Here is a 26,660-nt window from a genome sequence, read left to right on the forward strand (position 1 = left end):
CCTTGTGTCTTTCTCTTTCCTTCTCTTGGCTTGTGGTCTTCGCATCTCATCTCCTCCCAATCAACTTCACGCTCTTCTATATTCATTCCTTCTTCCACCTCCTTACCATCAGGTCCACATGTTACCGCCACCGTTCCCCCTCTAATCCCTACCTCCCATTCTTTTCCTCTACATCCTCCATCCCCTCTCTCATACCTTTTATAAAACCATTACCACAGTACACCACCGCCACACCAGTCCCCTCTCCAACCCCACTATGTTCGTTACATTTTTTCCTCCTCTCTTACCTCCCGGCTTCCCCCTATCTCCCACTCTTCCCCCTTCAGTCATCTCTTCGTGTTGCACGCCTCTTCCTCTCCCCCATCTCCCTCATTTGTTCCTACACCATCACGAACCTCCTTCCATAGTAGCCGCCTTTTCTGCTCGTATTGCCCACAGCGATTGCAATCTCCCTCTAATTCATGTCCTCCTTAGTCCTGTTCGCCGCCTTGCCGTCTTACTTTTTTAACAGCGATGCCGTTTAAGCTGGTGGTTGGGCCTGCGAATGTGCGCAAGAAAGCCCCGCCGAGCGATGACGTCATCGTGCGTGCCGACACCGCTGCTTTACCGTATTTTGCCTGGCTGCGCTTCGGGCGACTCGAACGGGACTCGTATCGCCACCTGTAGGAGGCGCGATACAACTAGTGGAAGCACGGATTTGGAAACACGTTGCGGGGTGGCTCGCTGTATCGCTTGTTGCGACGAGTCGTGCAGTTTTGACGGTGCAATTATTGCCAAAATGAAAGAAGCCAAAAGGCTGAGAAGCGCAAGGTTAATCAACTTCTTAAGTAGCGTCCCACACGCCAGACCACCCAAACCAAAGTGTGGCCACCGAAAGAGTTCAGGAAGTTTGAGCAAATGCTCGTTCCGCTGTGCCCTCCGCTAGTCTTGGAGGTTCACCCCAAAGGCTGTGGGCACGCGCACAGTGCATATACTTTAGTGACCGGGGTATAATTGCTTTTTGTAGGGGCTAACGATGGCACCACACCACCAACTTGGCTGAGTCCCCAAGCATACCCATGCATAAATATAGCCGAACCAAGAATAAGCTTGGCTAGGTCGCCGGCTTCGTTGTTTGCCCCTTTCTTCGCTCCACTAGTGTGAAGCTGCCACAATATTTTCTATCCTCGTCTCTCTGCCTGACGATACCCTCTTCCGCTACACCTTTATTTCCTCCTAATTGCTCACCACCTATCCAGGTGGTGAGACATTGCCACCACCTGTACCTCAACAACGTTATTCCTCCTCAACAACGTTAAAGGGCCTTTACACGTGCACTGGATCCCTGGTCAAGCAGGCGTTGCAGGGAACGAACGCGCTCATCAGCTTGCCTGTGAAGCTCTCCTCCGGGCCGCTGGCGACGCTCGCGACACAAATCCTTGTCCTCCCCCACCGCTCCGCATCTCAGCAGACCTTGTATGCGTACGTTGCATGTCCCCTCTCTTCCACTCCAGTTTTACCCGTTGCGAGCAAGTAGTTTTTCGGCAGGCGCAAACACATACACTGCCCACATCCACTCGGCTCCATCTATTCCAACGGACGCCAGACACCCCTGTCCGGCTCTTTCCACTGCCTTATTCCCGCTACCCAAGACCGTATTCTGAATGAGTGCCCTTACAACCCTACCCAGCCACATAATTACGCCGGAGCATGGCTGGCTGTTGCGGCGAGTCTACAAGAGCAACGGAAACAGGCGGCCCACATCATCAGTGTCCTCAGTGGCTGCCTGGACCGAGGCGGCTGATTAGCCCCAACCATCCCATGACCAATAAAGTTTGTCTATGTATCTACCACTACCTGTCCCATTGTTCTTCCTCCCTTCCGCTTCCTCTACACTATTCTTTCCTTTTTCCCCTTTCTGTTATCCCATCGCCATGCCAGTTCTCCAACTGCCCCTCCTATTCTCCACTCGAATTGCGCTGTTCCATTTCAACTTTACAATCTTCTTCCACGACTCCTTTCACCTTTCCCTTCCCCTTAAGCTCGTTCTCACGCCCTCTTCCCCATCTCGTTGTATCCCTTATTCATCATATTCTCCCTTCTCTACAGTTCCCTTCGCCATACCAATCATTTACACACCGAATTATTTACAAACTGGTGAGTTTTCTTGCCGGTAAGGAACTCAGCATTAAACAGGCTCACCAGCACATTTCAGGCTTATTCGACAGATAGACAGGCAGATCAAAATTTTTGAGTGTAGGGAGAGAGAGAGAGAGAGAGAAATATATTTTTTTTTAGTTTGGCAGAAGGACTCAAGGTCAACTGGGGGAAGTGGGAATAGACGGTAAGGTTTTTTCTTGCTTTGGACATTTTCAACGTGGACAGTTCGAGCACAAGCAGATCCCTTGAGAAAGGGGAGAGGCCGCGTGCAGGGAAGAGAACAGACTCACGACTCTAGACGGCGCACGCTAGACCGCTTTCTACGAAAGAGTGTGCAATTAAAGTGGGCCTGGAGCTTTGCAATGCATGACGGTCGATCTGTGAGCAGGAGGCGTTTGGAGGAGGGTTGAAGGTTCTATAGCGCCTGAATTTCTAACGCTGCCAAATTAGTTTCTGGAGATTTGCGGGGGGGGGGGGGCACAGAAGGGACAGGGAGGCGGGAGAGATGGGGTGTATCCTTTACGGAATGTCTCTGTGGTTTGGCTAGCATTGGCGAAATATTTGCTTATGAAAATTCAGCTGATCTTGGGAGAGGGGGCAGAGGTGTTTTTTTTTCTTTGTTGTACCGTAGGATCTTAATTGCTGTCGATGGCGGCTCAAAAGGTGGAGGAGCCAAGTCGGGTAGCAGGAGAGGTCTAGAGGTTACGCACTCCCGCGCAGCCGAGTTGGCTGCCTGGTTCCGCGGGGATGACTGCTCGTGTCCAAGCGACGAGTCCATGCCAGGATAAATGTCGCTAAATTTTAAGATGGTAATCTGACCAAGGATTTTGTAGGGGATGGTATTACTCGATATGGGAACTTTTGTAATCTGTAGGTTTTTGAACGGGTCCGTCAGCATACGTATCTAAGAAGGGGCAGACGAGCGAAAGTCGAACATGAGGAAATCTATGGCTTGGAGGATTGTACGGAGTTCCGCTTCCAGGATGGTAGCCCATGGAATATTAAAGGTTTGTTTGCCTTGTATGGAGGTGAGATCAGGTGAAGCCATGCGATGCCAACTAGTGAAGGAGGGATGCTTGCGTCATTGTAAATGTCGATTCGATGGGGGCGTTTTCTGGGGAGCGCGTACGGAGCGGGCGTTACGCGGACGGGATTGGTGGCCATAGAGTAAGTGACAGAAGGGCGGCTCCAAGGAGGCAGAGGCGGTGGAGTGTCGTGGGGTTGTAAAAGTTTGAGATTTTCCCAGGCGATGATGGAGACACCTTGACGAGTTAATGGGCGTTTATGAAGGGATTGATTTATTTGCTCTTGAATGGTATTTTCCAAGGGATGAAGACACCTCGAAGGTTTTGCATGAAAGTATGTTTGGTAGCCCACTGATTGGAGAGTGTGGCTCGGTGCAGGTGTTGAATTTTTTTCATGTGCGTTTTGTTAAGGTCTTAGTATTGGCTGTGTGAGTTATGGTACCTACGGCGGGAGCGTGTGGTAAAGTTTTGGTTGCCTTCTGGCTTGCTGCACCAGACTTGTTACATTTGTTGGAGAGGCGATGTATTGCATGCTGATTGGTTTGGCCATCTACTTTGCAGTAGATGTAGCCATACTGAAGGACTATTTTTATGTACGATTGGGATTCTGAGTAATCGCATGGAAGGAAACCGTCTGCAAGAAGCATTTTACGCAGGAGAAAGCAAGGAGGTACCTTCGTCGGAATATTCGCTCGATTACTTCGTCGTCGCAAATACGACCAGGGAGGCGGAGAACTCGAGGGGCGAGCCTGTGGTGCATCATTTCCAGCGAGTCGTCTCTGGAGGTTCGTTCCAAGTGAACATGACGAAGAAGACAACTCCGGTCCAACCTAAGGCGATACGGCGCCTGCGGGTATTCTGTGAAAGACCCTTGTGGAAACAGATCAGCGACGGAAGACCACTGCTGAAGCTGTCGTGGTCGTGGGAAGGACCGAAGAACGACCCATTTGAGCGTAAGAACATTTTCTGCCCTGCGCTTTCAGTGCTTTCAGTAGAGACACGAGTATAAGTAACTGTACTTATATACTTTTTCGGTAATAGGGGTATAATGACGAGTATATTTTAAGAGAGGAAAAACAGAACAGAAATTTGTGCTTTTATTGTACTTGTCAATATAGCAGCAGTAAAAATGTTTGTTGATTCCAGAAACGTTCCGCCTTTAGCGTACACTGATTGGAGATCAATAAGCGACGTGGGAATCAGGACAGGGCAGGATTGGAAGGAGGGTGATAATAAGAATTCACGGGGTTCTGTTTAATCATCACGGGAGCCACGAAAGTGTTCTATGAGTTAGCACAAAGATGATGTCAGGCAAAGGACGGGCCAACTTGTTTGGTTGGGCCCACTTTTATTTTGCAGACGCAAATGGCTCAAGTCAAACGATATTAATTTGGTACCTGACACTTTCTGTAGCGTTCTCAGAGTGCATGTACATAATCTTATTTGCAATAGATAAGATAACCAAATCTAACCTTTAGTGGCATCAGAGTCATTCAATGCTTTACTGGTCGCGAAACTGCTCCGTAACTCAATGGGGGAGCTTCATATGCTCTCTCACTGAGGTCACTCCTCGGGCGGCGTTGCGCTGGCTCGAACGGCGGAGCCGCGGCGAGTTGTGTTTGTTTTGTGCGGGGAAAAAATGTAACGTGCATATCTTAAGTAGTGCAACGACGATGCCGAACTTGTGTTGCGTCCCGGGATGTCGTTCCTTGTACAACGATACCATAGAAAATGTTTCCTTGTTCCGAGCGACGGGCAGCTGCGTGAGAATTGGAGGCGCGTCATTCCAAGGCAAGCAACGGGAGATTTCAGCTTCGATAATAAGTGTGCGGCAGTGCGTGGAAATGCACTGTGTGTGAGAATGGAAAAAGCAATGTACCATTTTGAGAGAATCGTGGGCCTAAAATTGTACAAGGCTAACTTAAAGCCGGATTTTTGTCATATAAGTCAGGTTGTAGCGGTGCTCCATTTCCTGTTTGTAAACTTGTATTACCTTGCGCTCAGGCTCGCGTGTAAAAAAGCTTTGTGACGTCCTTAGGCTTTTATTTTTCATATTTCCGCGAATTATCCCTTAGGGTTCGTTTTGTTTGTTCTGTAACCGCGCGTGGGCGATTCCGGTTTCTTATCTCGCGTTTCAATCGCAGCGCCCGTTTGCTCTGTTTGTCGTACGTCCCGTCGGGCAATATTGTTTGATATGGAAAGGGTGCCACCTTGTCGCTAACTTGATTTTTTGTTTCTTCCACAATGTTCTCGATCCTATTTCCATGGATCTGAAATTAACAACGTTCCGAGAGTAATGCATGCATAGCAAACGCCGCGCAACTCACTTTATCGACGTTCATCTGTGCACGTCACACTGCGGACTGCTTCTTCGACGTTTGTGTTTCATTCTAGTATTTTGTGGTGCAGGAGATCGCTAGCTCGCTGCGTTCAGAAAAGCTTTGCTTCGTTCTTGGCTACGTGAAAATATTCTGTTTCCTCCGTGTGCTGCACATCGCAGCGCGAAAACATAAATTTTTGTACGCTGGACCACGCTCTTTTGTCTCCCTTCGTAACACTGATTTTTTTTGTTGCGTGTGATAAAATTAGTTTTATTCTTTTTTCGCTTCCTGTTTTTGCAAGTGCAAAGCGTGGATGCAGAAAGACACATGGTGCAACATATATCTCTTCGTGTTTTGATCCTTCGCGTTTCTGCAGTGTTTTTAGATGTTCTCAAGTATGTACCCACTCATCAAAACGACGGTACTATTGGGCTATCTCTTTTATCCTTCTGTGCATACCAGAGCAATCGACGGATTCATTAAGCGTAGTCTGAACGACGCGTACTTGGTTTCTTTCAGTTTTTTTTTTATTGTATTATCGATAGGCCCGCAGCAGTCCGTGACTACACAGCTACCGCAGATGTGGTAATTACAACTTTGCTTTAAGAAAAGACGCAAAATAGATTTAAAAATCCGTAAACACGACGACGCAGCGCTTGTGCCAGAGCACACAGAAGCCATTGCCGTTCGCGGCCGAAGTCTACGATAATTTACTTCGAAAAATAAAACCCCATTGAAGGCAGCTGATATACACAATGACTGGACTATTCATCGCTAACTACTACAAAAAAAAACACACTTAATCAGCGCGCAGACACCAAAAGCAGCAAGCGTTTGCACGCCAAGAGCTGGCCAATACGCCGCACGCGCGGCGGCTGGATGACCTTCGTGCGGCGGTGGCGCCTGTAGTGGCGCGCGCGGTCCCTATATGAAACGAGCGCCGAAGTTTCGTGACCAGTAAAGCATTGAAGGACTCTGGTGGCATGCATAAACATGGCGTAAACCTGTGGCACGAAATGGAATTAAAAAGATTTCAGACAATGGTATTGGAGGGACAAAACTTAAGTGCTTTAATTTTATTGCAGTATTTTTCCATCGCCTTCTCACCGTGCCATAGTTTAGAGGTTATTTTATAAAGTGCCATGCTTGACTCATAACTATAGTTAGTTGCTGCATTAATGCGACCCAGATCATCTTTCACGGACGAGAGACCAAAAACTAGTTGACCTAAAACCGCTGACTGAAGCACCTCAGACAAAGCTATTTTTAATTTTTGATACTGCCAGCCTCAAGCTACCCCTTACCAGGTGGGTATTCATACAGTTCCACCAGGAAGAGCAGGAATGGGCCTCATACTGGTCCAAAAAACAAAAGAAAAACTGTAAAATAGAAAGGTTCCACACGTTGACACTCCACATGCAGTTCCGTTCAACAACTTTGCACACAAAACCGCGTAATCTATTTATTGGGTTGACCACAGAAATGCAGAATAAAAATAAAACCGAACACACAAATGTACCACTGTCAGGCATGCCACTTTGAAAACTAAGACAGTTTGTATGTGAAACAATTAGTAGTTGTGCGTAATGCGTACAGCGATGAAATGCACTAACCCTGTTTAAGGTTCACCATTATGATCGCTTTTGACCTTATCCAGTAATTTACAGCAAATTAAAAAAACAAGCTGTGTTAGGAATATATAGTTGGGTCCCGTTCATTTCATTCTTTCACTGCGAGCGGAAAAACCGAGTATTGGAACGTATCGTTATGGAACGCGTACTCTGTTTGTGTGTGCGAGAGTCTGCTGTGCGAGAAGCGAGATTTGGAAAGTGATAAATATTGGGAAGAATGTATTTCCAACCGATTGTGGAGAACGCAGTGTAAGAATTTGAAACGCGCTAGTTTTGTTGTGGTATTTTTTTCAGTCCCATACTAGCGTGGCCCTGCATCCGTGATATGGCTAACAGCTATTTAGTAGTTATTTCGTTCGTTATGACGTGCAGTTGGGACGATTACGTTTGGTGCGATTAAGAACGATTACTCCAAAATAATCTCACATCTTTAAATCTATGAAGACTAGTACATGCAGGTGGTCTTGTACTTGTAGACGTGAAACACCGTGTTTTCACAGAATAACGTGCCTGATTTGATTGTTCAGCTGAAGGATTAAGGTTATGCCGGTCTTTATTTCAGTTTCATTTATAGACATTATTTTTCTTGTGTTACAGAAGCAGCTTTGAGACGTGCTGTGGACCATTTTTTTGTGTGAATGTGTACGGTAATATCCTCTATTGCGAGCGATACAACGGATGTATTCTGTCACGGTAACCAACGAATTATATTGGTACCCCCCCCCCCCCCCCTTTCTTGCCCACATAGGTTTTAGGGCGATAATCAGAGGGAGCCTGGACCACAATAAGCTGAAGACAGATTTTGGACACCAAACTCCAATCAACAATACAGATATCGTTGACGGAAGTACTGCAATTTCTCCGACGAAAGCAGAATACACAATTCACGCGTCAATGCCAGATGAAATCTCCGCACAGCTTCAGAGTAACCCCACCAAAACCGTGTATTTTGCTGCTCGTGTAATAGGCCCTGGTGGCCTGCGTTCCGATGTGTCCAACATTGCGTCGGTCTCCTGTCGGCCGCCAGTGATTGTTGCCACTTCAAGCGACCCTGCAACAACTCCACTAGATATGACTGAACCGACGCCCACCAGGAAGGAGGAAATCGACACGACACCGGCATCTTCCATTTCTACTTCTACATTAACCACAGATGGCACCAGTTCTTATACTGAATCAGGGACCGACACCGTTACCACTGTCGCCTTGGTCGCAAGCACCACCAGTGACATTAACGCGGGCATGACTGCGCCGGTTACAGCATCAACTGCAGCAAGCACCAAAAAGAAAACGACTGAAAAGACTACCACCTCCAGGACTACCACCCATGATACCCTTAGTTCCACGGCTGCTATTAGCACGACGACAGAGGCGAGGAGTACGAATTCTGAGATAACGATCGCAGTAGGTACCTTCGCTACTTATAACGAAACTACCACTGCGGAAGCTTTCACCACTGCTGGGGAGAATACGTCCCTCAGTAGTGTTGATCAGACCACAGCCGGCGTCACCGAAGTGTCTACAGGCAGCCAAGCAGTAACGTCCACGCTTATCACTACTGAAGGGACGCCCTTTGATACCCTTAGTTCCACGCCTGGTATTAGCACGTCGACAGAGGCGAGGAGTACAAACACTGAGATAATGATCGCAGTAGGTACCTTCTCTACTTATAACGAAACTACCACTGCGGAAGCTTTTACCACTGCTGGGGAGAATACGTCTCTCAGTAGTGTTGATCAGACCACAGCCGGCGTCACCGAAGTGTCTACAGGCAGCCAAGCAGTAACGTCCACGCTTATCACTACTGAAGGGACGCCCCTTGATACCCTTAGTTCCACGGCTGGTGTTAGCACGTCGACAGAGGGGAGGAATACAAACGCTGACATAACGATCGCAGTAGGCACCTTCGCTACTTATAACGAAACTACCACTTCGGAAGCTTTTACCACTGCTGGGGAGAATACGTCTCTCAGTAGTGTTGATCAGACCACAGCCGGCGTCACCGAAGTCTCTACAGGCGGCCAAGCAGTAACTTACGAGCTTAGCACTACTGAAGGGACGCCCCCAGATGTTGTCACGGGTGGTTCGCCAGTTGTGGCGGATGTTCGACAGCAAAAGACGACTGTTGGAGGCCTATCGATAGGAATGTACGCTTTGACTGGCGGTATTGCAGTAGTGGTTATTATTGCCGCTTTTGTTGCCACGCTTATTGTGCGACGCCGAAAGGAGGAGGACTACATCGTGATGTTCACGAAATCTGGATAAGAGGAGACCCCCGCGTAGTGTTAGAGACGAACTTTCAACGCTGTTGAAGTGGGCTGCTTGGTGCGTCCTTGCGCAGTAGAAACAGTGCGAGGACGTGACTGAACAAGTGGGAACGAGGATAGTACACTTGTTATGGAGTGTTGTAATCGTACTGAGTAGCACTACTCACAGGCAAAACTGTTGCTTCCTCGATCATCTGTTCAGCTTCATACTCAAGAAGCCACACGGTGCAATAAACATCAACTTTGTTACAGTTGAAACAGCTACGTCCCGCGTTTTATGTCCTTATTTATTCAGTTCACTCTTACAGTCGTCTCGTACGCAAGACACTGTGCACAGCGATAAAAGTCAATAACGCAGAGTTACTGCCCTCAAAAGGGGTTGTTTGGCCATAAGTAATTCGTCTTCGCTGGTGTTCTCAAGAATAATACAAAGCAAATAAACGAGTAAAATGTCCCAAGAAAAAATACAGTACCGAGCGCTTAAACGAACACATAGGGATATGGAAATCAGTTCGTTATATGCGTTTTTCGCTATATCTGGACATAAAATCAATGTAGACAAACAGTAAAGGGAAACGGAGGTTTGTTCGGTATACCCGGGATTTCGATAAAACCGGGTTCACTATAAGTGGGCTATACTGTACTATAAAATTGCAGTTTACGTACACCGTATTTGCCGCACTGTTTTGGTTTGATTGAAAGGCTGCGGCATAAAGGTGATTTCAATGTAAATTAATCAGGTTAAGCACTTGAAGCTTAATTATCACGAGCGAAATTAAATATATTCACATAGTGTTTCGTGAACGTTTGCCTTTGCTTGAGATTTCGCAGCCTTCCGCATATCTATCTACATCGACGGGGAGGTTGAATCCTGGCTGTCGCTTACGCTGAAGCACAAAACACCACCGGCCCAGCCGACACTGAGCGATCAGGCGTAGGTGAAGCAGCGGCTTCACCCTCGCCTAGATATCAAGTAACTCTGTCGGCTAGTCACACTGTCCCACACAGCTCCGATCGAGCGAGCGAGAAAGCGAAGCAATGAGAAAGAAAGGCGCCTATTGTGCTGCGGGCGCTGAAGGTCACTGAAAACAAGATGAAATGACCTTGAAAGAGGTAGCGTATAGGTGGTTTTCCTTTAAAATTGATTTGAAGCATGACAGAAAAAGAACGCGCTTTGTCAGCGTTTCTTTAAAAAAAAGCGACGCAATGCAGGACACCCTGGTTACGTCGCACTCGGTGTTTGGAATGAACAACGATTCGTTGATTGATTGATTGATTGTAGGGTTTAACGCGCCGACGCAACGCAGGCGATGAGGCGCGCCGTAGTGGAGTGCTCCGGATTAATTTTGACCACCTGGAGATCTTTATCGTGCGCCGAAATCTCGTACACACGGGCGTTTTTGCTTTTCGCCTCCATCAGAAAAGCGGCCGCCGCGGCCGAGAATCGAACCCGCGACCTCGTGCTCAACAACGAATCGTAATGACTGAGAACAACTTTTACTTTGCTCCTGGTGAGCGAAGTGATCAGTGATTTCTGCGAGTGATTTTTTTGGCAGCAGTGCACGCCAGGAGAGTAATTTTTGTTGGAATTGCGGTCCTCATTAAAGGAGCCATGAAGAGAAAACACAAGTTTGGTTCATTCAAAAGATTGCCTGGTTAGAATCATACTGGCACCACTTTTAAAGTAAACTTCGCCCAAATAAGCTACATAATTAGGAAAAAAGGGAATGGCCATGCGACCCACCAGCTCATTTCCCGCAACAGAACCTATGATGTCATTCGAGCCAGCTCTGCGATTGGCGGAGGCCGGCAGAAGCAGACGCAAATTAGGTAGAGCTTACAAACTAGCCGAACGAGAGAGTTGCGCTTAAATTTAGGGCACATTCTTTACAAAGCAATAAGAATGATGGGACAAACAGTGGAAGTTACGAAAGCACATGTAAACATAGAAGTACTGATGCGTACTGCTGTTCGTACTGCGCACAGCATGCTTGGTTTAGCTGCACAGCACTACGGGGCTTGGGGTTGTCGCAGACGACACTGGCCGATTGACGCAAGCAACTGTGTCTTACGTGACCACATTTGTCGAGCGAGCACTGTTTCAGGGAACGAATATTTCCTCCGAGAACAAAAACAAGCCAGGTTTACATACGGGCAAAGACAAACCAAACGCTTGCCACGGTATGGTGGCGCCATCTAGGTTCGGGTAACGTAAAGAAACAAACGCGGGATTAAACCAACACCGCTGTACAGGTCGGAGACAACCTTTGAACGGTCTTGTTCCGCCGCAATTGGGCCAACGTTCTCAACGCGTTGTTCTTTTCGTTTCCCACGAGACCTAGCAACGCGAAACAGACAATATGATTCAAACTGCTTCAGTAAACCGCGTTACGGCGATAATTTTAGCGCGGTTTTTACACAATGACATGCTTCGGCGGCGAGCGAGCGACCCAAAATGGCGGCGCCAGCGTATACGTGTCTCTACCCTGTACAGCGGATGCGTGAATGAAGGTATTCTAGGCTGCAGAGCGGTCGGTTCCTGTGATGTCATTGCAGACCCCGAAAACAAACGATTTAGCGGGAAAATCAAAATTTTAACTTGAATTGTTTAATTTCTCAGTGAATAAAGCATCGTTTGTATCCGGACAAGCGCTGGGGGCCCTATATTTCACGAAATCTTTCGAATAAAACCCACTTGCATTTTTCTTCATGGCTCCTTTAATCACATTGACGTTGTTGATCAGCTTATTGGAGCGACACCTCAAAGTCAAGTCACGGTACGTCGTTTTATTAAATGCAGAGCATCTCAGTAACTCACGATGTCACCCGCGTTGACGTCCGTAGTCGTAGTCCGCACCCCTCCCCCTACACTATATAAAAAAAATACTATCCGGCGCCTGGTTTCGATCCCTCGACCCTGCGGGCGGAACGAAATGTACATGGTGCTCTACCCACTGCGCCACAAAGCCGACACGGAATGGGAGGCTACGGACGCGCCTTATATCCTTGACTCATTCAAATTACTGCTGACGAACGCACTCTCGTCAACAGTTGCCACAAGTGCAACAACATTAACGTAACGCAAACTACTTAACGTCGTGCGCCCCCGGAAATGCTCTGCATTTGATCGTGCCCCTCGCGAGGGGGATGTTTCTTTAGTTTTATTTTGTTGTTGTTTGCTCGGACTGCCGTTTTTTTCAAACAAATTTTCTTGGGGGTTCCCCACGTTAAAAGTGGTCATAGAGCACTTAAAAGTGCCTGGGGGCCCGTACAGGCGGCAAGACATCTCAAATTACAGAGATGTCTTACAAATTACAGTGACATAAAAGGAATGTCGATCAATTTGCAGAAAAGATCTAGCGATGCTCATGTATAGGTGAAAACATTTACATATATAGTAACACATTCTCGGTAAGTTTCTCTGGAACAATAAAACATTGCCTGTCATACACTTCTGCAAGTTACAGCCACTTCTGCTATAGGAAATGCACAAGTTAGATAGTACTGCAACGGGAAATTGGCAGAGAACAGGAAATCTTCTTCACACTTGCATCGATGGCGTGTCATGCGTCGACAACAAAAAGATACCAGTATCAACAAAGGGTGCACTATGCAGCAAAATTTGTAACAGATACTACGAGTTGTCAATGTAATAATCGCGCAATTGTCTTATAAAAAGCGAGTTAGCGCGAATGCCTCTCTCTTCCAAGCTATTCAAAATGAAAAGCAATCGGTGTGTCAAAGATTGTACAAGATAATTCATGCACCGGCGTAGAACAACCCACATGTCAGGAGTGCGGGTGCACAGATCACTCTTTTTAACTCAGATTAGTCAGAGGTCTTAAGAAACCTCACAAATTTTTATTTGAAAAATGTAAATATGAAGTAATATGAAATCAAAAACATATTTTGCACTTATAATCTGATATTTCGGAAAGAGTTGAGCGGTTGTGTGTGAGTACGCAACGTTTGCTATGGAACGCAGTGCTTTTTTCTGTAGCGAATTAGTAGGTTAAGTTTGCAATAGTTGGGGGTTGCTTCAAACAAGGACCCGCCGTGGTAGCTCACTGGCTAAGGCGTTGCATTGCTGAGCACGAGGTCGCAGGTTCGTTTCCCGGCCGCGGCGGCCGTTTTTCTGATGGAGGCGAAAAGCAAAAAACGCCCGTGTGTGCGAGATTTCGGCGCACGTTAAATATCCCCAGGTGGTCAAAATTAATCCGGAGCCCTCCACTACGGCGTGCCTCATCGCCTGCGTTGCGTCGGCGCGTTAAACCCTACAATCAATCAATCAATGCTTCAAACAAGGGTGCAGTAGTTTAAGTTGGATGCAAATAAAGCATGGTAGATTTGTGGTTTAACTTTTATCGGGAAGAAATTTCGACAGCGCGATAATACATCTACCGCCGCTTGCAATGACTTGCTGAGAGATTCAACATGGCAAGACCAGGACAAGGTAGCAGAAAAAGTCACCCCAAAAAGTTTATGCCAGTGGACAACTTCGATGGGCAAGTTGCCTATTTTAAGGTCAGTATGGATGTGCGCATTCTTATTTTTAGCTTGAAACAAAATGGCCTTCTACTTACTCGCATTAATTTTTAAAGCGTAACCATCGGACCACTTGGCAAGCTCCTTAAGAACGTCTTCTAATTTCAGGGTTACGTCATGAGTCTAAGGGAAGGAAAAAAGCATCGTTATGTCATCGGCTTAGAGGAGAAAGTTTGCATTTTTGTCTCTTTCAATAATTGAAAAGAAACGGTCCTATTACGCTTCCTTGAGGTACACCGGTGCAGTTAAACAGAAACGAGGAAACACTGTCCCCTAAAGCGACACACTGTTTTCTATCGCTTAGTAGGACTGAAGTTGCGAGAAGGCTACTCTACGAAAACCGTAGGAATGAAGTTTTTCAAGCAACATGTCGCGGCTAAGGTAGTCGAATGTCTTGCAGAAATCTATAAGTATAGCCAGTGTGAGCTCATTGGATTCGAAATTTTGAATCATCGCCGTTGGTACAAGCTAGCGATACAGGTAGCGGCATCTGGCGGCGGACGTGGGAAGTTCACGGATGTGAGCACCCCGGGCCACTGCCAGTTGGCGCCACCGGCTGCGTTTTCTACAGAGGTTGCATTTTTCATTTTCTATGGCAAAAATCAAGCATCTATGTATTATTTGACAGGGGAACACTGAAAATATCCCATTTGTATTGATGTGTTGCCTTTTGCTCAACAATGTTGACAAGTTGAACATTGCCACGGGTACAGAAATGACTTCGGGTATATAAACGTAGCGCTCAATATTTCTGCTAACTTTGGCCGTACGCCTGAATTTGAGGGACGGACAGACCAACATTTTCGCATTGAATTAGCCCAAGAAAGGCTAACGTTTTTAAAATAACAGCATGCCTTAAGAGGCAGTGGCTTCCAGGTCACTGCGGAGTCATCGGCAACGTACGGGCGGACGAAGCTATCCGTTCCGGCCACAAGAGCGAGCGCACAAGTCTGCTTCCGCACTCAAGAACCGACACCGCGAGGGTGCTTTGTTCCTTTGGACGTAGGATTGCCCGCTCTTAGCCGATTGGACAACGGACCATTTACAGTAGAGACTATCTTAGGTCATCCGTGCCTACTATTGACTTCGCAGAAGGCGACAAAAGCCCTTCTACGTTTAATGAGCGACATGAGTTTACACGAACGACTTTGTGCCTAAAACAGGACTAGAGTGGACCTTGTACCTCCTATCTCTTACTTTTCCTCTGCCGTGTCTTTTGTCCCCTGAATTCAATATTAACGTGCTCTACATATTTAGATGACGGACAGGGATAGGGAAGAAAAAAACCAAACTGTGCTGTGCAATCTTTGTCTTTTTATCTTTTTCACTGTCCATGTCGCTCCTCCAAATATGCAGCGCACGTTAATATTGATTTCTAGATTATACCAAATAACCTCTAAACAAGCCTTTGTTAACTTCATTTTATTCCCTGAAACCCAAGACCCCAGTTCAGGTTAGCGGACCGGACTTGACACCTGGTCAACCTCTCGGCGTTTCCGTCTATTTTCTGCTCCTCCTTAACTGTGTATTCGCTTGAAAATTTTTCATTTCTTTCTATATCGAGCACAAACATTTGAGGGCTTATATTGTCGTGTTCTTTCATGCGTTTTTTGTGTTTGTTGTGTCCCTATATGAGCGTGCAGGAGAGTAGTTTTTGCAGTTCCTTCCAGGGCCGTTGCGGTTATGTTAAGGTGACACCAACGGCAGTTATTCGTGAAGTCTTCTTGCTCATTTTCCCCTCGTATGCGCTCCGAAGTAAGGAAGGAGGCAGTGTATGCAAAATGGCTGCCATTGGTATACCTCTGTATGGCTTGTGCGGGTCCTCGTTATTTTTGCCGTATTTAGGTGCGAGTGTTTTCGACTGAATAGACACTTGAGAGTTGGCGCTTGTCCCTTGTGTTTTGTAAGTCTTCATCCAACTTTAGGGCTGTTATGTGTTCTGTAGCTGAGTCCAACATCATATTCATCATCAGCCTACTCAGGTCCACTACAGGAAGAGGGCATCTCCCATTGACCTCCAGCCACTCCTGCCCTGCGCTGCTCCAGTCCACAGTTTACCCCGAATTTCCTTGTTTCATCCCTCCAACACATTTCTCGCCTTTCTTTTCTAAACCCATCTCTTGGTATCATACTGTGCCTTCGACCGAGAACCGGTCGAAGGCACAGCATGATTGACCAAGTGCCGTCCAAGCAAGGGACCGAACTCCACGCGCGTCCCTCTCAGCGTCTTCTTACTCTGCATTTTACTAGCGAAAAATAGACACGGACGAAGAAGTACAGGACACTAGCGAGTGTCCTGTGTACTTCTTCTTCGTCCGTGTCTATTTTTCGCTAGTAAAATGCAGTCAGATAACCAACTAGCCCAACCTTATGCCTTATCTGTCTGCTTCCTCTGTTGATGAGGATGTCTCGTAACAATATAAAAAATCGTGCCATTAAAGATGTCATGCTCGTTTTGGTCAGTCTTGACCCCGAGCCCTGCTGCCGAGCTTTTCGTGCCCTGACAACCCCGGTCCCCCCTACCTTGTTTCTTATTCAGAGTTTTGAAGAAGTTTCTTTGAGGACCGTTGTTTTCATATTGCGAAGAAATCAAGACAGTCCGGGAACCCAGATCAAACTAGAGGTTTCTTCATTCTGGGTAAACTCAGCGGCGAAAAAGCGAATGTAGCGCATTGGGTTAATGGTAGACTGCACTGAGAATTAAGCAGTTTTGTTTCTGGATCTGTTCGCTTTTTGTCCATTTAGATGGATTACTGGACGTCTGTCTTTGTTTGTTGGATCCTATAATAATAAGAATGTGTAAAACAATATTCATGTTTTTTTTTGCAAATTTCCTCTTCAATTAGAAGAAAGGATTACACCAAATAAGTTTACAAACTTGTTAAAGGTGCTATCGAAAAGAACCCCCCCTTCCCCCTTCATCAATTTCGTTTAGACGGAAGGCCGGAACCGAGCCGGGGAATTTTAGGGAAAATAAGACTCTCCAGACCGGAAATATTCCCATTGATTACAAACACCGGGAAGTACTTCGCCGGTTACGGAGCAATTGTCATGCAATTTTGGAAAAACGTTTGGGGAAATAATTACGCCTTGTGACTGTATTGTCTTGGGAATTTAATTTTTTTAGCGCCAAAACTTAAATCAGTAGGTTAAGCAGGCTCTCGCCTTCATAATTGAAGGCTCTCCCACGTGCGAACTGTTGAATGATAGCTTATTAAGCTGTACTTCTATAAACAGTACCCCCTTAAAGTTAGTTTCACTTCTGAATATGAGCGCATTGCTTGGAAGAGATGTTTTAGAGTCAATAGACGTGCCTTGTGCAATTATACTAAAACCTAAAGCTAAGGCGTTGGGCTGCTGACCACGAGGTCGCGGTTTCGATTGATTTGATTGCAGGGATTAACGCGCCAACGCAACGCAGGCGATGAGGCGCGCCGTAGTGGGGGGCTCCGGATTAATTTTGACCACCTGGGGATCTTAAACGTGCGCCGAAATCTCGTGCACACGAGCGTTTTTGCTTTTCGCCTCCATCAGAAAAGCGGCCGCCGCGGCCGCGAATCGAACCCATGACCTCGTGCTCAGCATCGCGGTTCCGATTCCCGGCCGCGGCGGCCGCTTTTCTGATGGAGGCGGAAAGCAAAAACGCCCGTGTGTACGAGATTTCGGCGCACGTAATGATCCTCAGATGTCGAAATTAATCCGGAGCTCTCTACTACGGCGCGCCTCATCACAAGCGCTGCTTCGGCGCATTATACCCTACAATCAATCAATCTAAATACCTAAAAAAACGCCGTGTATCCCTAAGGAGCGCTGTACACCGAGTGCCTTTAACTCCAGGTTCACCGCTGCACAAGAAAGCATGCCTATGAAGACATTTTTACGTACAATAGCAGAAGTTATATGCGAAAGTATGATGGCCCCAGGGCCTCATATCAAAAACCTTCCCAAGACTCCATGTATCATTACGGAGGGCTATCCAGTCTTTCAAATGACTACAGTCAAACCCGACTATAACAAACTCAGATAGGGCGAATTATGCTATATATCGAACAAAAATAAATCAGTTACGGAAATACACGCGAAACGTATTCTTTATAACGAAGTTCACATCCGATATATCGAACTCGGCGTGCCTAGAATGGTCGCCAAAATGCATGGTCTGGGAGCGGCGATTGAGATGTCGATTGGCCGCGACCACTGAGCAAGGGCCGCGACTGAGACATCGCGTCTCGTATGGAGGGACATGACGCCCGACACTTCCCGTAACTGTTTCCGGCGCGCGGAACTCACGACGGAATCCGCCCAGTTAGTGAGGCCGGACCAAGACAGCTCGCCAACCTTCCCGATGCTGTGCCGAAAGGAGTGTCGTTCGAAGATTTAATGAGTGTTGACGACGACGTTGCCGTCACTTTTAGCCCATCGGACGCGGACACCGTCAGCAGCACTCTCGTAATGCTTCGTTTCGTCGTTTCGGTGAGATGGGGCCCATCCCAGAGCGCCCTTCTGCAGTTATACCGTACTCTTTTTTGGGTTACCTTCGTTATAGCCTGCTAGTCATCCCCAGCTTTCCTCCTTCATCCCTAAGCACATTAGAAGGCAAGCAAGCACAATCCCTATGGGTCTTCTTGAGTCTACCGCGATGTACTACTCTGAGTACTATTGCCGAGGCACGTGTCTATCCGATGGATGCGCTCCTTTCGTGCGAACCCCTCCGCGTCTACCTCCGATGTCTGACGAGGCATCAACGCCACCCATTGTCGGTTCTTCCCGCCCAGTGCTACAGAAGCAGTTTTGCGGCAGCAGTTTCGCGTCACCAACGCATAATTCCCTCTGGTTACGCCCCAATGGTGGTTTCACAGAATCCTCTGTGGGTGCTATCAAGACCGTCAATCCGCCTTTCCATCCCGAGACTTTTCAAGAAGTCTTGTTTGCCCTCAGTGGCTCTCAAACAGTTGACTTTAGCGTTGTTGAAAAGCACATATGCCAGAACTATACATGCCTACACCGATGGTTCTGTGACTGAGTCCAAATAACCGCGGCTGGGGTGATTCCAAGCCTGGGTGTAACCCAACGTTCCACACTGCACCACAAGACAACCACTACTGCTATAGAATTTCTAGCCATCCGGGAGGCGATTCGATTAGTTTCTTGTGAACCACCTCAAGACTGGACCCTGTTCTGTGACTCCAAGCCAGAGTTCCAGGTCCTGAATGGTGTTATGAGGCAAGGATCGTATTATGCACTTGCTGTAGCAGTGGGAGAGCTATGCTGTTTTGCAGTGCAGCAAGGCCATGTTTTGACGATTCAGTGGGTTCCAGGCAACTCTGGGTTGGCGGGCAATGAATTCGCTGACGCGGAGGCGAAAAAGGCTTCAGCAGGCGCAGTAGTCGTGCGCCTTCCCTTCGCAAGACCAGACGTGAACGCTCTTCTCACCGCTGTTCTCCGCGACGCCACGATGAATTACTGGGGCAACCCTGACCACCGGCACAGAAGGCTCGATCGACTGGATCCTAATTGCAGGTTTCGGATGCCCCCAGGGACTCGGCGAAGCTACTCGTCGCTGTTCCATCGACTGCGGCTCGGCGTAGCTTTCACTGATCGCTACCCACACCTCATCGGTGGTTCGAGTGACCCTGACTGTGAATCATGTCACATAGCGAAGACTACTGAACATGGGCTGTGCAACTGTCCCTGCTACGCGCATTACCGTGGAAAGTTAGCCACGTCGTTGGCCCGGTTAGACATTATCTGAGGACGTCCTGCTGGGACCCTAGCCAGACCCGCAGTATTCAAACAAAGCCTTCAAAGCAGTGCCGGCATTCTTGAAAAGCAGCGGTTTGGCAGCTAGATTGAAGCTCCATCCCGTTGTGGTAAACTATTGAACATGTACTGTACATAGCATAGATATTTAGTATATACTTATACTATCACGTCTATGTCCGTCATCATACCTGTCACCCTCTCTATTTACGCTCTTTCCCCCCTCCACGACCACCCCACAGAGTAGAGGTCCGAGGCTACACGACCCGGCCAACCTCTCAGTGTTTTCCTCTTATTCAATAAATTACTCTCTTTTTCTACTCTGCTCCATGCGAATAAGGGCGTGCGGGTGCATCTGCGTCCTTGAAAAAGGCGTTTACCGTATCTGAAACTTCATACAGTTGAATCTCCTTATAACGAACACTGGTATAGCGAATTATCGGCCATAGCGAGCTGAATAACTTTGGTTGGTCACGGTTCATTTCAATAATACTTATTCTTTTATAACGAAAGGGAAACTGTGCGAGCCGCGCGCACTATCGGATAAAAGGAAAAAATACTTCGCCAGTAGGCTGAGGAGCTACTAGGAAAAACTTCCGGCGTCCGAAGTAGAAAAGGCCGCTTCATTCGTGGACACTTGAAAAATTCATCGTGCTCAGTGCTGTGGGTAGCCATTAGAGAAAGATCACTTCTTTCATCCCAAAAATATGAATGCAGGCCTGTATAATGAAACTAACTTTGTTCTGTTGTAATTTTTCTTTTCATGCTCGGGTTCATTGAGTTTGAAATGCTTCAAGGCGAAAGATAAGGGATATTATGTTTTAGTATATGTTCGAAGATTACGATAATGCGTTTTTGTATCAAAGATTGTTAGGGAGCCAGATTACCGATTTGTTTCAACTGATTTTTAGCGCTACTGTTACAACGAATATCGGATATAACGAACTAAATTATTGCCCAGTACTACTTTGTTATAACAATGCTCGACTGTATATGCCGGGTAGCAAAAACGGCTTCTGCCAGGAAGGAAAAACCAGACCAGGGGAATTCAGAAATTGTCGTGTTTGGCAAGGGGTTGAAGAAACAGTACGGCACTACTCTATTGAATGGAAGTGCCATGGCCACCTTGAATTGATTGATTGTAGGGTTTCACCCGCCGACGCAACGTAGGCGATGAGGCGCGCCGTAGTAAAGGGCTCCGGATTAATTTTGACCGCCTGAGGGTCTTTCACGAGCGCCGATATCTCGTGCACACGGCCGTTTTTTCTTTTCGCCTCCATCAGAAAAGCGGCCACCGCAGCCGGGAATCGAACCCGCGACCTCCTGCACAGCAGCGCAACGCCTTAGCCACTGAGCCACCGTGGCGGGTACCTTCAATTTTCTACCTCACAACCCTTACCAATAAGTCTCCCCATTGACATGTCGCATTGTTCTTCCTGACATCTTATTTTTCGTAAGTGTTTTCCTAGAACTCAGAACCAGGTAGCTGTATCAGACAAGGGACTGATACAGCTACCGATAAGCAATGATGTCCTCGTCAGAATGTCGAGTGTGAGTGCCGCCTGATGCCAGTTGACCCACGTTGGATAAAAGCAACGCCATTGTTTCGCTACCGTCTGGATTTTACAAATCTATCATTTTTACAGCCGGCTTCCGTTCTATTCAATTTGTTGCGGGGTTGAACACACAGTTCAACATCCATGAAGACGTGATTGATTGTCGGGTTTAATGCGCCGACGCAACGCAGGCGATGAGGCGCGCCTTAGTGGAGGGCTCCGGATTAATTTTAACCACCTGGGGAGCTTTAACGGCGCCGAAAACATCCATGAACACATCACATTACCAGGTTTTCTGGGTGGGCATCATCATCAGCGTTTGTGCTGCTAACGTGAACCTTATTGCGAAGAAAAGGAAATTAAAAAAGGGAACATATTACCAAAAAAAAAATACCAGAAGTACACAAGCCTGAATAAACTGATTAAAAATAAAATTCAAAACTAGGAGGACGGAATACAATTCGAGCCCTTAGTTCGGGCTGTGGGGCCCGTTGAGAGTGACCCTTACTTTACTGGGGCCTATATGACGTCCAGTCCGTGTGCCTTATAGATTAAAGGAAGCTGCATCGTCAGCGTGGAGGAAAGAAAAATTATAGGAGGGAGCGTGACGTCAGCCAACCTCCTTTGATGCCGCATTCTCTTCTCCTCGGGATCCTCCGGCGCATTGCATCCTGGGAATTTCTACATCCGCGCAGGATCGTGCTGGAATTTAGTGGTCTGGCTGCCTGCCGGTGAAGAAAGAGCGGATGCGCCGAAGTCGCCGTACGAGATTTTTCGCAAGCGTTGCGCTCTTAGTCTCGGGTCATGGAAGTGCGGCCGCTGTCGCTGTTGATAGAGAGGCGAGATGTAGATCGCATGAGCAGGAAGCCCCCTCACGAGCTGCCAGCCGAGTTTTACTTCTGAAGTTGGATCGCTCGAACCCCGACCGGCTTTGCTCGAACGCGCGGCCGTGAACATTGACAAGCACGGAGCGGCCTACGGCTGCGTGGTGTTTGCCACGTTTTCTCCGACGATTTCGTTGGGCATTTTGCTTGGTGTTATCGCGCCGCCTTCCTTTTACATCATAGCGGTGTAACGAGGGTCCTATCAGCTGAGAGGCGGTGCGGAAAGCTTTGGTTTTGCTCACGTGCGTATTTGCATACGTTCGCCTTATCTGTGCTCCGGCGTGGTGGCACGTTGTTTGTGCCACATTGTCGTGAAGATGTTTGCGGGACGTTTTTGTGTCCTTCAGTGCATTGGAGCAGAAAGGTGCAGGGCCAGTGATTTTAGCTGCGGGCGCGGGAAGAAGGGATAGTTCTGTGCTTCACGTAGCAGGTGGTACGCGGAATGGTTGTCCGAGGACTTCTCGATCTGTTGTATAGGTATATATGTGAAAAGTGAAGGCGAGAGTAGGCCTGGGAGGGACCGTGGTTAGTTCTCGACTGACTGCAGCCTTTACCATAAACGGTTGATTGCCTATAATAGGGCCTGAGCGGCAATTTGAAAAGAGATAATTTGTGAAATAAAATGAATAGCGCGGATGTCGTACTCTGTCATCTGACTTTTACACGGCGGCACACAGCACTTCGGTACGGGCGCAGCGCGATAAACGTCGGCTGCTCCGTCCGATTACATAGACCTCTCGATCGGCCAGCGGCGCGCGTCGGGGGTTGCGATTCGATGCAGCGTGACGCCTGATAGGCCGGGAACCGAACAGACGAACGCACGCAGCGGGGGCAGGCGACCATGTGAGACACCGTACATACTCGGGAACAGGTTAAGAACGGCAATAGCTCATGTACGGTATTACTCCGCCTAAGCGACGGTCCCGGATGTCAACACGCGCGCGTTTTGAAAGGACATTGCAATGAATGCGTGATATCGTCTGCCTTTTCTCACGTAGTTAGTTTGTCGTTGCTGCAGTAGTTTATAAGCATATTAAGTGCAAAAAATCCCGGAGACGGCTCATTCCATGTTCAAATATTTCCAGTAACGCACTACTTGCGGCGCGCGGAGTACCAGCCGGCTGCGGTGATAAGGCACAGAGGCAAATACTTTAAGAACTCACGTGGAGCAACTTAAGGGTAAGGGAAATCGAAACGCAGTTATAACGAAGCATATAGTTCTTGGGGGGTATAACAAACATTAAGTAGTGAGAGGAATGTGGCAAGGAGCAATGGTTCCGGGTCTCACATTTGCAAATGCATTGCTGTGCTTAAGACCAGACGTTCTGGCAGGCCTTGAAGTGAACCAGAGAACGGTAGGCCGTTTGGCATTAGGAGCGCATGGAAAAACAACTAAAGAAGCAGTGCAGAGATATATGGGCTGGGCGTCGTTTGAAGTTCGAGAAGTGCAGAGTAAAATATGTTTTGAGAGGAGGCTGAGAGCAATGGATCAACGTAGGTGGACAGCCAAGGTTTTTAGGAACCTATACTTGAAAAGCGTGAACACGCAGTGGTTAAGAAAGACTAGAAGGCTAATGACGAAATACGGAAAGAACAGTGGAGAATCTAAAACAGCCAAGAAATTAAAAAAAGAGGGAAGGCCGATAGAAACGAATAAATGGAGAGAAAGAATGGAAGCTAAAACGTCGTTAGAGATGTACACGGCTGAGAAATCGGACATCAGAAAGGAAAATGTCTACGATAATTCCCAAGGCCGTGCTTTGCTTTTTGAGGCTCAAGCAGGTTGCCTACGAGCTAAGAGCATTTGGGGAAGTAGTCACAAAATGATGGGGTATGCGCGGTCTGCGAAAAAGAAACAGAAACAATACGGCACATAGTGTTAGTATGCGAGGGTATACATCCAAATTTACACGAGGGAAATATTAGGCTCTCAGAAGCCGAGGAATTTAAGGGTAGCAGAGAGGGAGTAAACTTCAAGGCTGTCGACACGAAGAAAAAAAGATTCGAATGCCGGTGTACGAAAAGCAGAGAAAAAAAGGTGTTTTGTGCGTAATAAGTTCTTTTGTGCCTGCCCTGGGAATAGCGCTAGTAATAAACGAAAAGTATAAGGCATACGTATATTAGTTTTTTTTTTGGTAAGATGACACGTCATCACCCCGCTACAAAGGGGATACCCATAGAAATCGTCAGCAATCATCATCGTTGCCGTTCTTAAGTTGTACACGAGTATAAGAGCCACCGTTTGCTGGTGTTTACCTTGAGTTTTTTTTTATTTCTTATGACTAGGCTCACCATTGTCCCGGGACGCTCCCTCCGAAAATTTTTTTCGTCAATGATCGTCACCGAGGGGCTTGGTGTCAAGGTCTTCCCTTAAGAACGGTGGGGGAGAGGAGAGGGGTGGACAGGCTGGGTTGAAATCCCGCCTCCCCATTACGGGGCGTAGGGATCTTGGTTTTTCTCCGAGTTTGCCTCCAGCAATTTGCTGCTTCCCGAGCATGTGTAGACCGCGCGGTTGGTGGAAATAACGTAATTCAATGTAGCAAGGAGCTGTCGGTCGGTCCGTGAAAGGTCGTGATTGACGTGACGGCAGCGCCGGTTTTTGGAGTCGATAGTGCTGGTATTTTGCGCTGAAAAAGGACCAGGATGGTGAATTTTCAGTTCGTTTATCTGCTTTAGGCAAGTGTGGTTTGTATTTTACAGCAAGGAGTGTGCGTCTTTCTGTTGCCGAAATTTTCATTAATGGTGGAATTTAACGCGCCGAAGGTACACCTGGGCTATTAGGCGCGCTGTAGCGGAGAGCTGGCCTCCTGGGGGGATCTTCAACGTACGCCGAAATCTCGACACACGGGCGTTTTCGCTTTTCGCCTCCATTGGAAAAGCAGCCACCTAAGCCGGAATTGAAGGCGCGCTCTGGGGCTCAGCAGCACAACGCCTTGGCCACTAAGCCACCACGGCGGGTGTTGCCGTAGTCAAATCTATTTATGTTGCACCGTATGGCATGAATGGGGCAACTGGAATTGTCAGTTGTAACTTAAAAGCAAAGACGGCAAACAATACAGTAACTACAGAGCCAACCACTGTAATTACAAAAAAGTGTCCGGTGTTGACAATGGCATTTAAATTGATTAAAAATGCCATTAGCTGTATTGACATGCAGTGCACGTGGTGTCGACGTGGACTCCATAGACTCCATAAGCGGCTACTGAACCGAGGAAAGTGAAATGACCAACGGGCTCATCAATAATCCTTACGATGGCAAATATAAAGCATATTTTACACGCGGGCCCAAAATGATTGTAGCAAGTTCACATTATCTCCAAATGTATTTATCACGGAGCATATGCTATGTACTTTTGGCTAGATAAAATTTCTACATAATCAGAGGTGCAATATATGCAACGGAAATGTGCTTAAATAGTACCCAAAATATGTTACATTACTTATTATGTCCGCTCGTTCGGTTAGAGGGTGTCGCTGATGCTTTAATATTTAGCGGGATTTGTTCCAAGTTTCGTTCCAAACTTCCAATCGGTAGCGAAGGTATTTTTCAAACGCAACCGGAGTGCTAATAGCACTGATGGAACAAACTTTTATTACGACAGGCACACGCAATTCAATTGGGTAAGGTAATCTTTCGCGGCGGGGAATCGAACTCGCGACCTCGTGCTGAGCAGCCCAACGCCTTAGCCACTGAGCACACTCCTGTAATAGCTGGTCGAATATTTAATTCACGCTTTTTTTAGAAACCTCTGCGGCCGAAGCGATTACGAAGGGTAGCTTTAGGAAACTGTAGCGCCTAAAGGGCGTGCCAATTATGAACACCTTTGAAGTAGCTTGATACAGGAGAATTTGATGAAAGGCCGAGTATGCTTCGGGGCGAGAAAAAAACTTCGCACCGGCAAACTCAGCCTCAATTTCTTCGCTTTTTGGTATTTTATGCTGTTCGCTTTTAAAACACTCGTTAATGCGCCTGCGGTCAATGAAGACCCGTAGTTTGCCATCCTATCCTTTGTCCTCGTTGCGACATTAGGGCTCACCCAATCTCTCGGTTCGCTGAATTTTGCCAGGATGCCTCCACGTTACCTGCGGTCCAGTCCCTCTCGCAAGGGCTGGAGCAGTGCCATGGGCACCTGTGGTACTGGCTAGACCACCGGTATGGCCATGCAGTACCATGCAGTACCGACGGGATGGGGAGCCGATGCCTTGAAGCCCCTCGGGAAACTCTGCCGTCACTTAAACAGCCGGTCTAGTGCTTACAACGTCCACAGGACGCGAGACGTTTCTTAAAGCTCCCCTTGCACACGTTCGAAGGATGGCCTGGTTTTTCTTCTTAAAGACCAAAGTCGAAAAAGCGGCTCTGCTTCTTCGCGAACACTTGTAGCGTAGTCCCGCGAGTGTGGTTGATGGCGTCGTCATTGTATGCGCTCAGAACAGAGGGGTTCTCTCTTAATTCTGACTTCGCTTTCAACTTGTGGTGCGAAACGTAAGGCAACATTTGGCCAGCGAGCCTGTGTCTACGCTTAGGAACACTT

General features: G+C 47.4%; 1 protein-coding gene across 1 annotated transcript in view; it reads left to right on the plus strand.

Moving 5' to 3' along the window:
* The window catches only part of LOC144159149 (calcium-activated chloride channel regulator 4-like), a 56,444-nt gene extending 46,797 nt beyond the window's left edge, over positions 1 to 9,647 (plus strand). Inside the window, exons 13-14 of the mRNA XM_077690455.1 lie at positions 3,821 to 4,117; positions 7,865 to 9,647. Of these exons, the coding sequence (XP_077546581.1) occupies positions 3,821 to 4,117; positions 7,865 to 9,381 (1,814 nt within the window). The 3' untranslated portion in view covers positions 9,382 to 9,647. The remainder of the gene's footprint in view (positions 1 to 3,820; positions 4,118 to 7,864) is intronic.
* The last annotated feature ends 17,013 nt before the right edge of the window (positions 9,648 to 26,660 follow it).

The sequence above is a fragment of the Haemaphysalis longicornis genome, unplaced genomic scaffold, assembly GCF_048455015.1.
Source record: "Haemaphysalis longicornis isolate Haplotype H1 unplaced genomic scaffold, Haemaphysalis longicornis Haplotype H1 scaffold_10, whole genome shotgun sequence".
Taxonomy (NCBI): Eukaryota; Metazoa; Arthropoda; class Arachnida; order Ixodida; family Ixodidae; genus Haemaphysalis; species Haemaphysalis longicornis.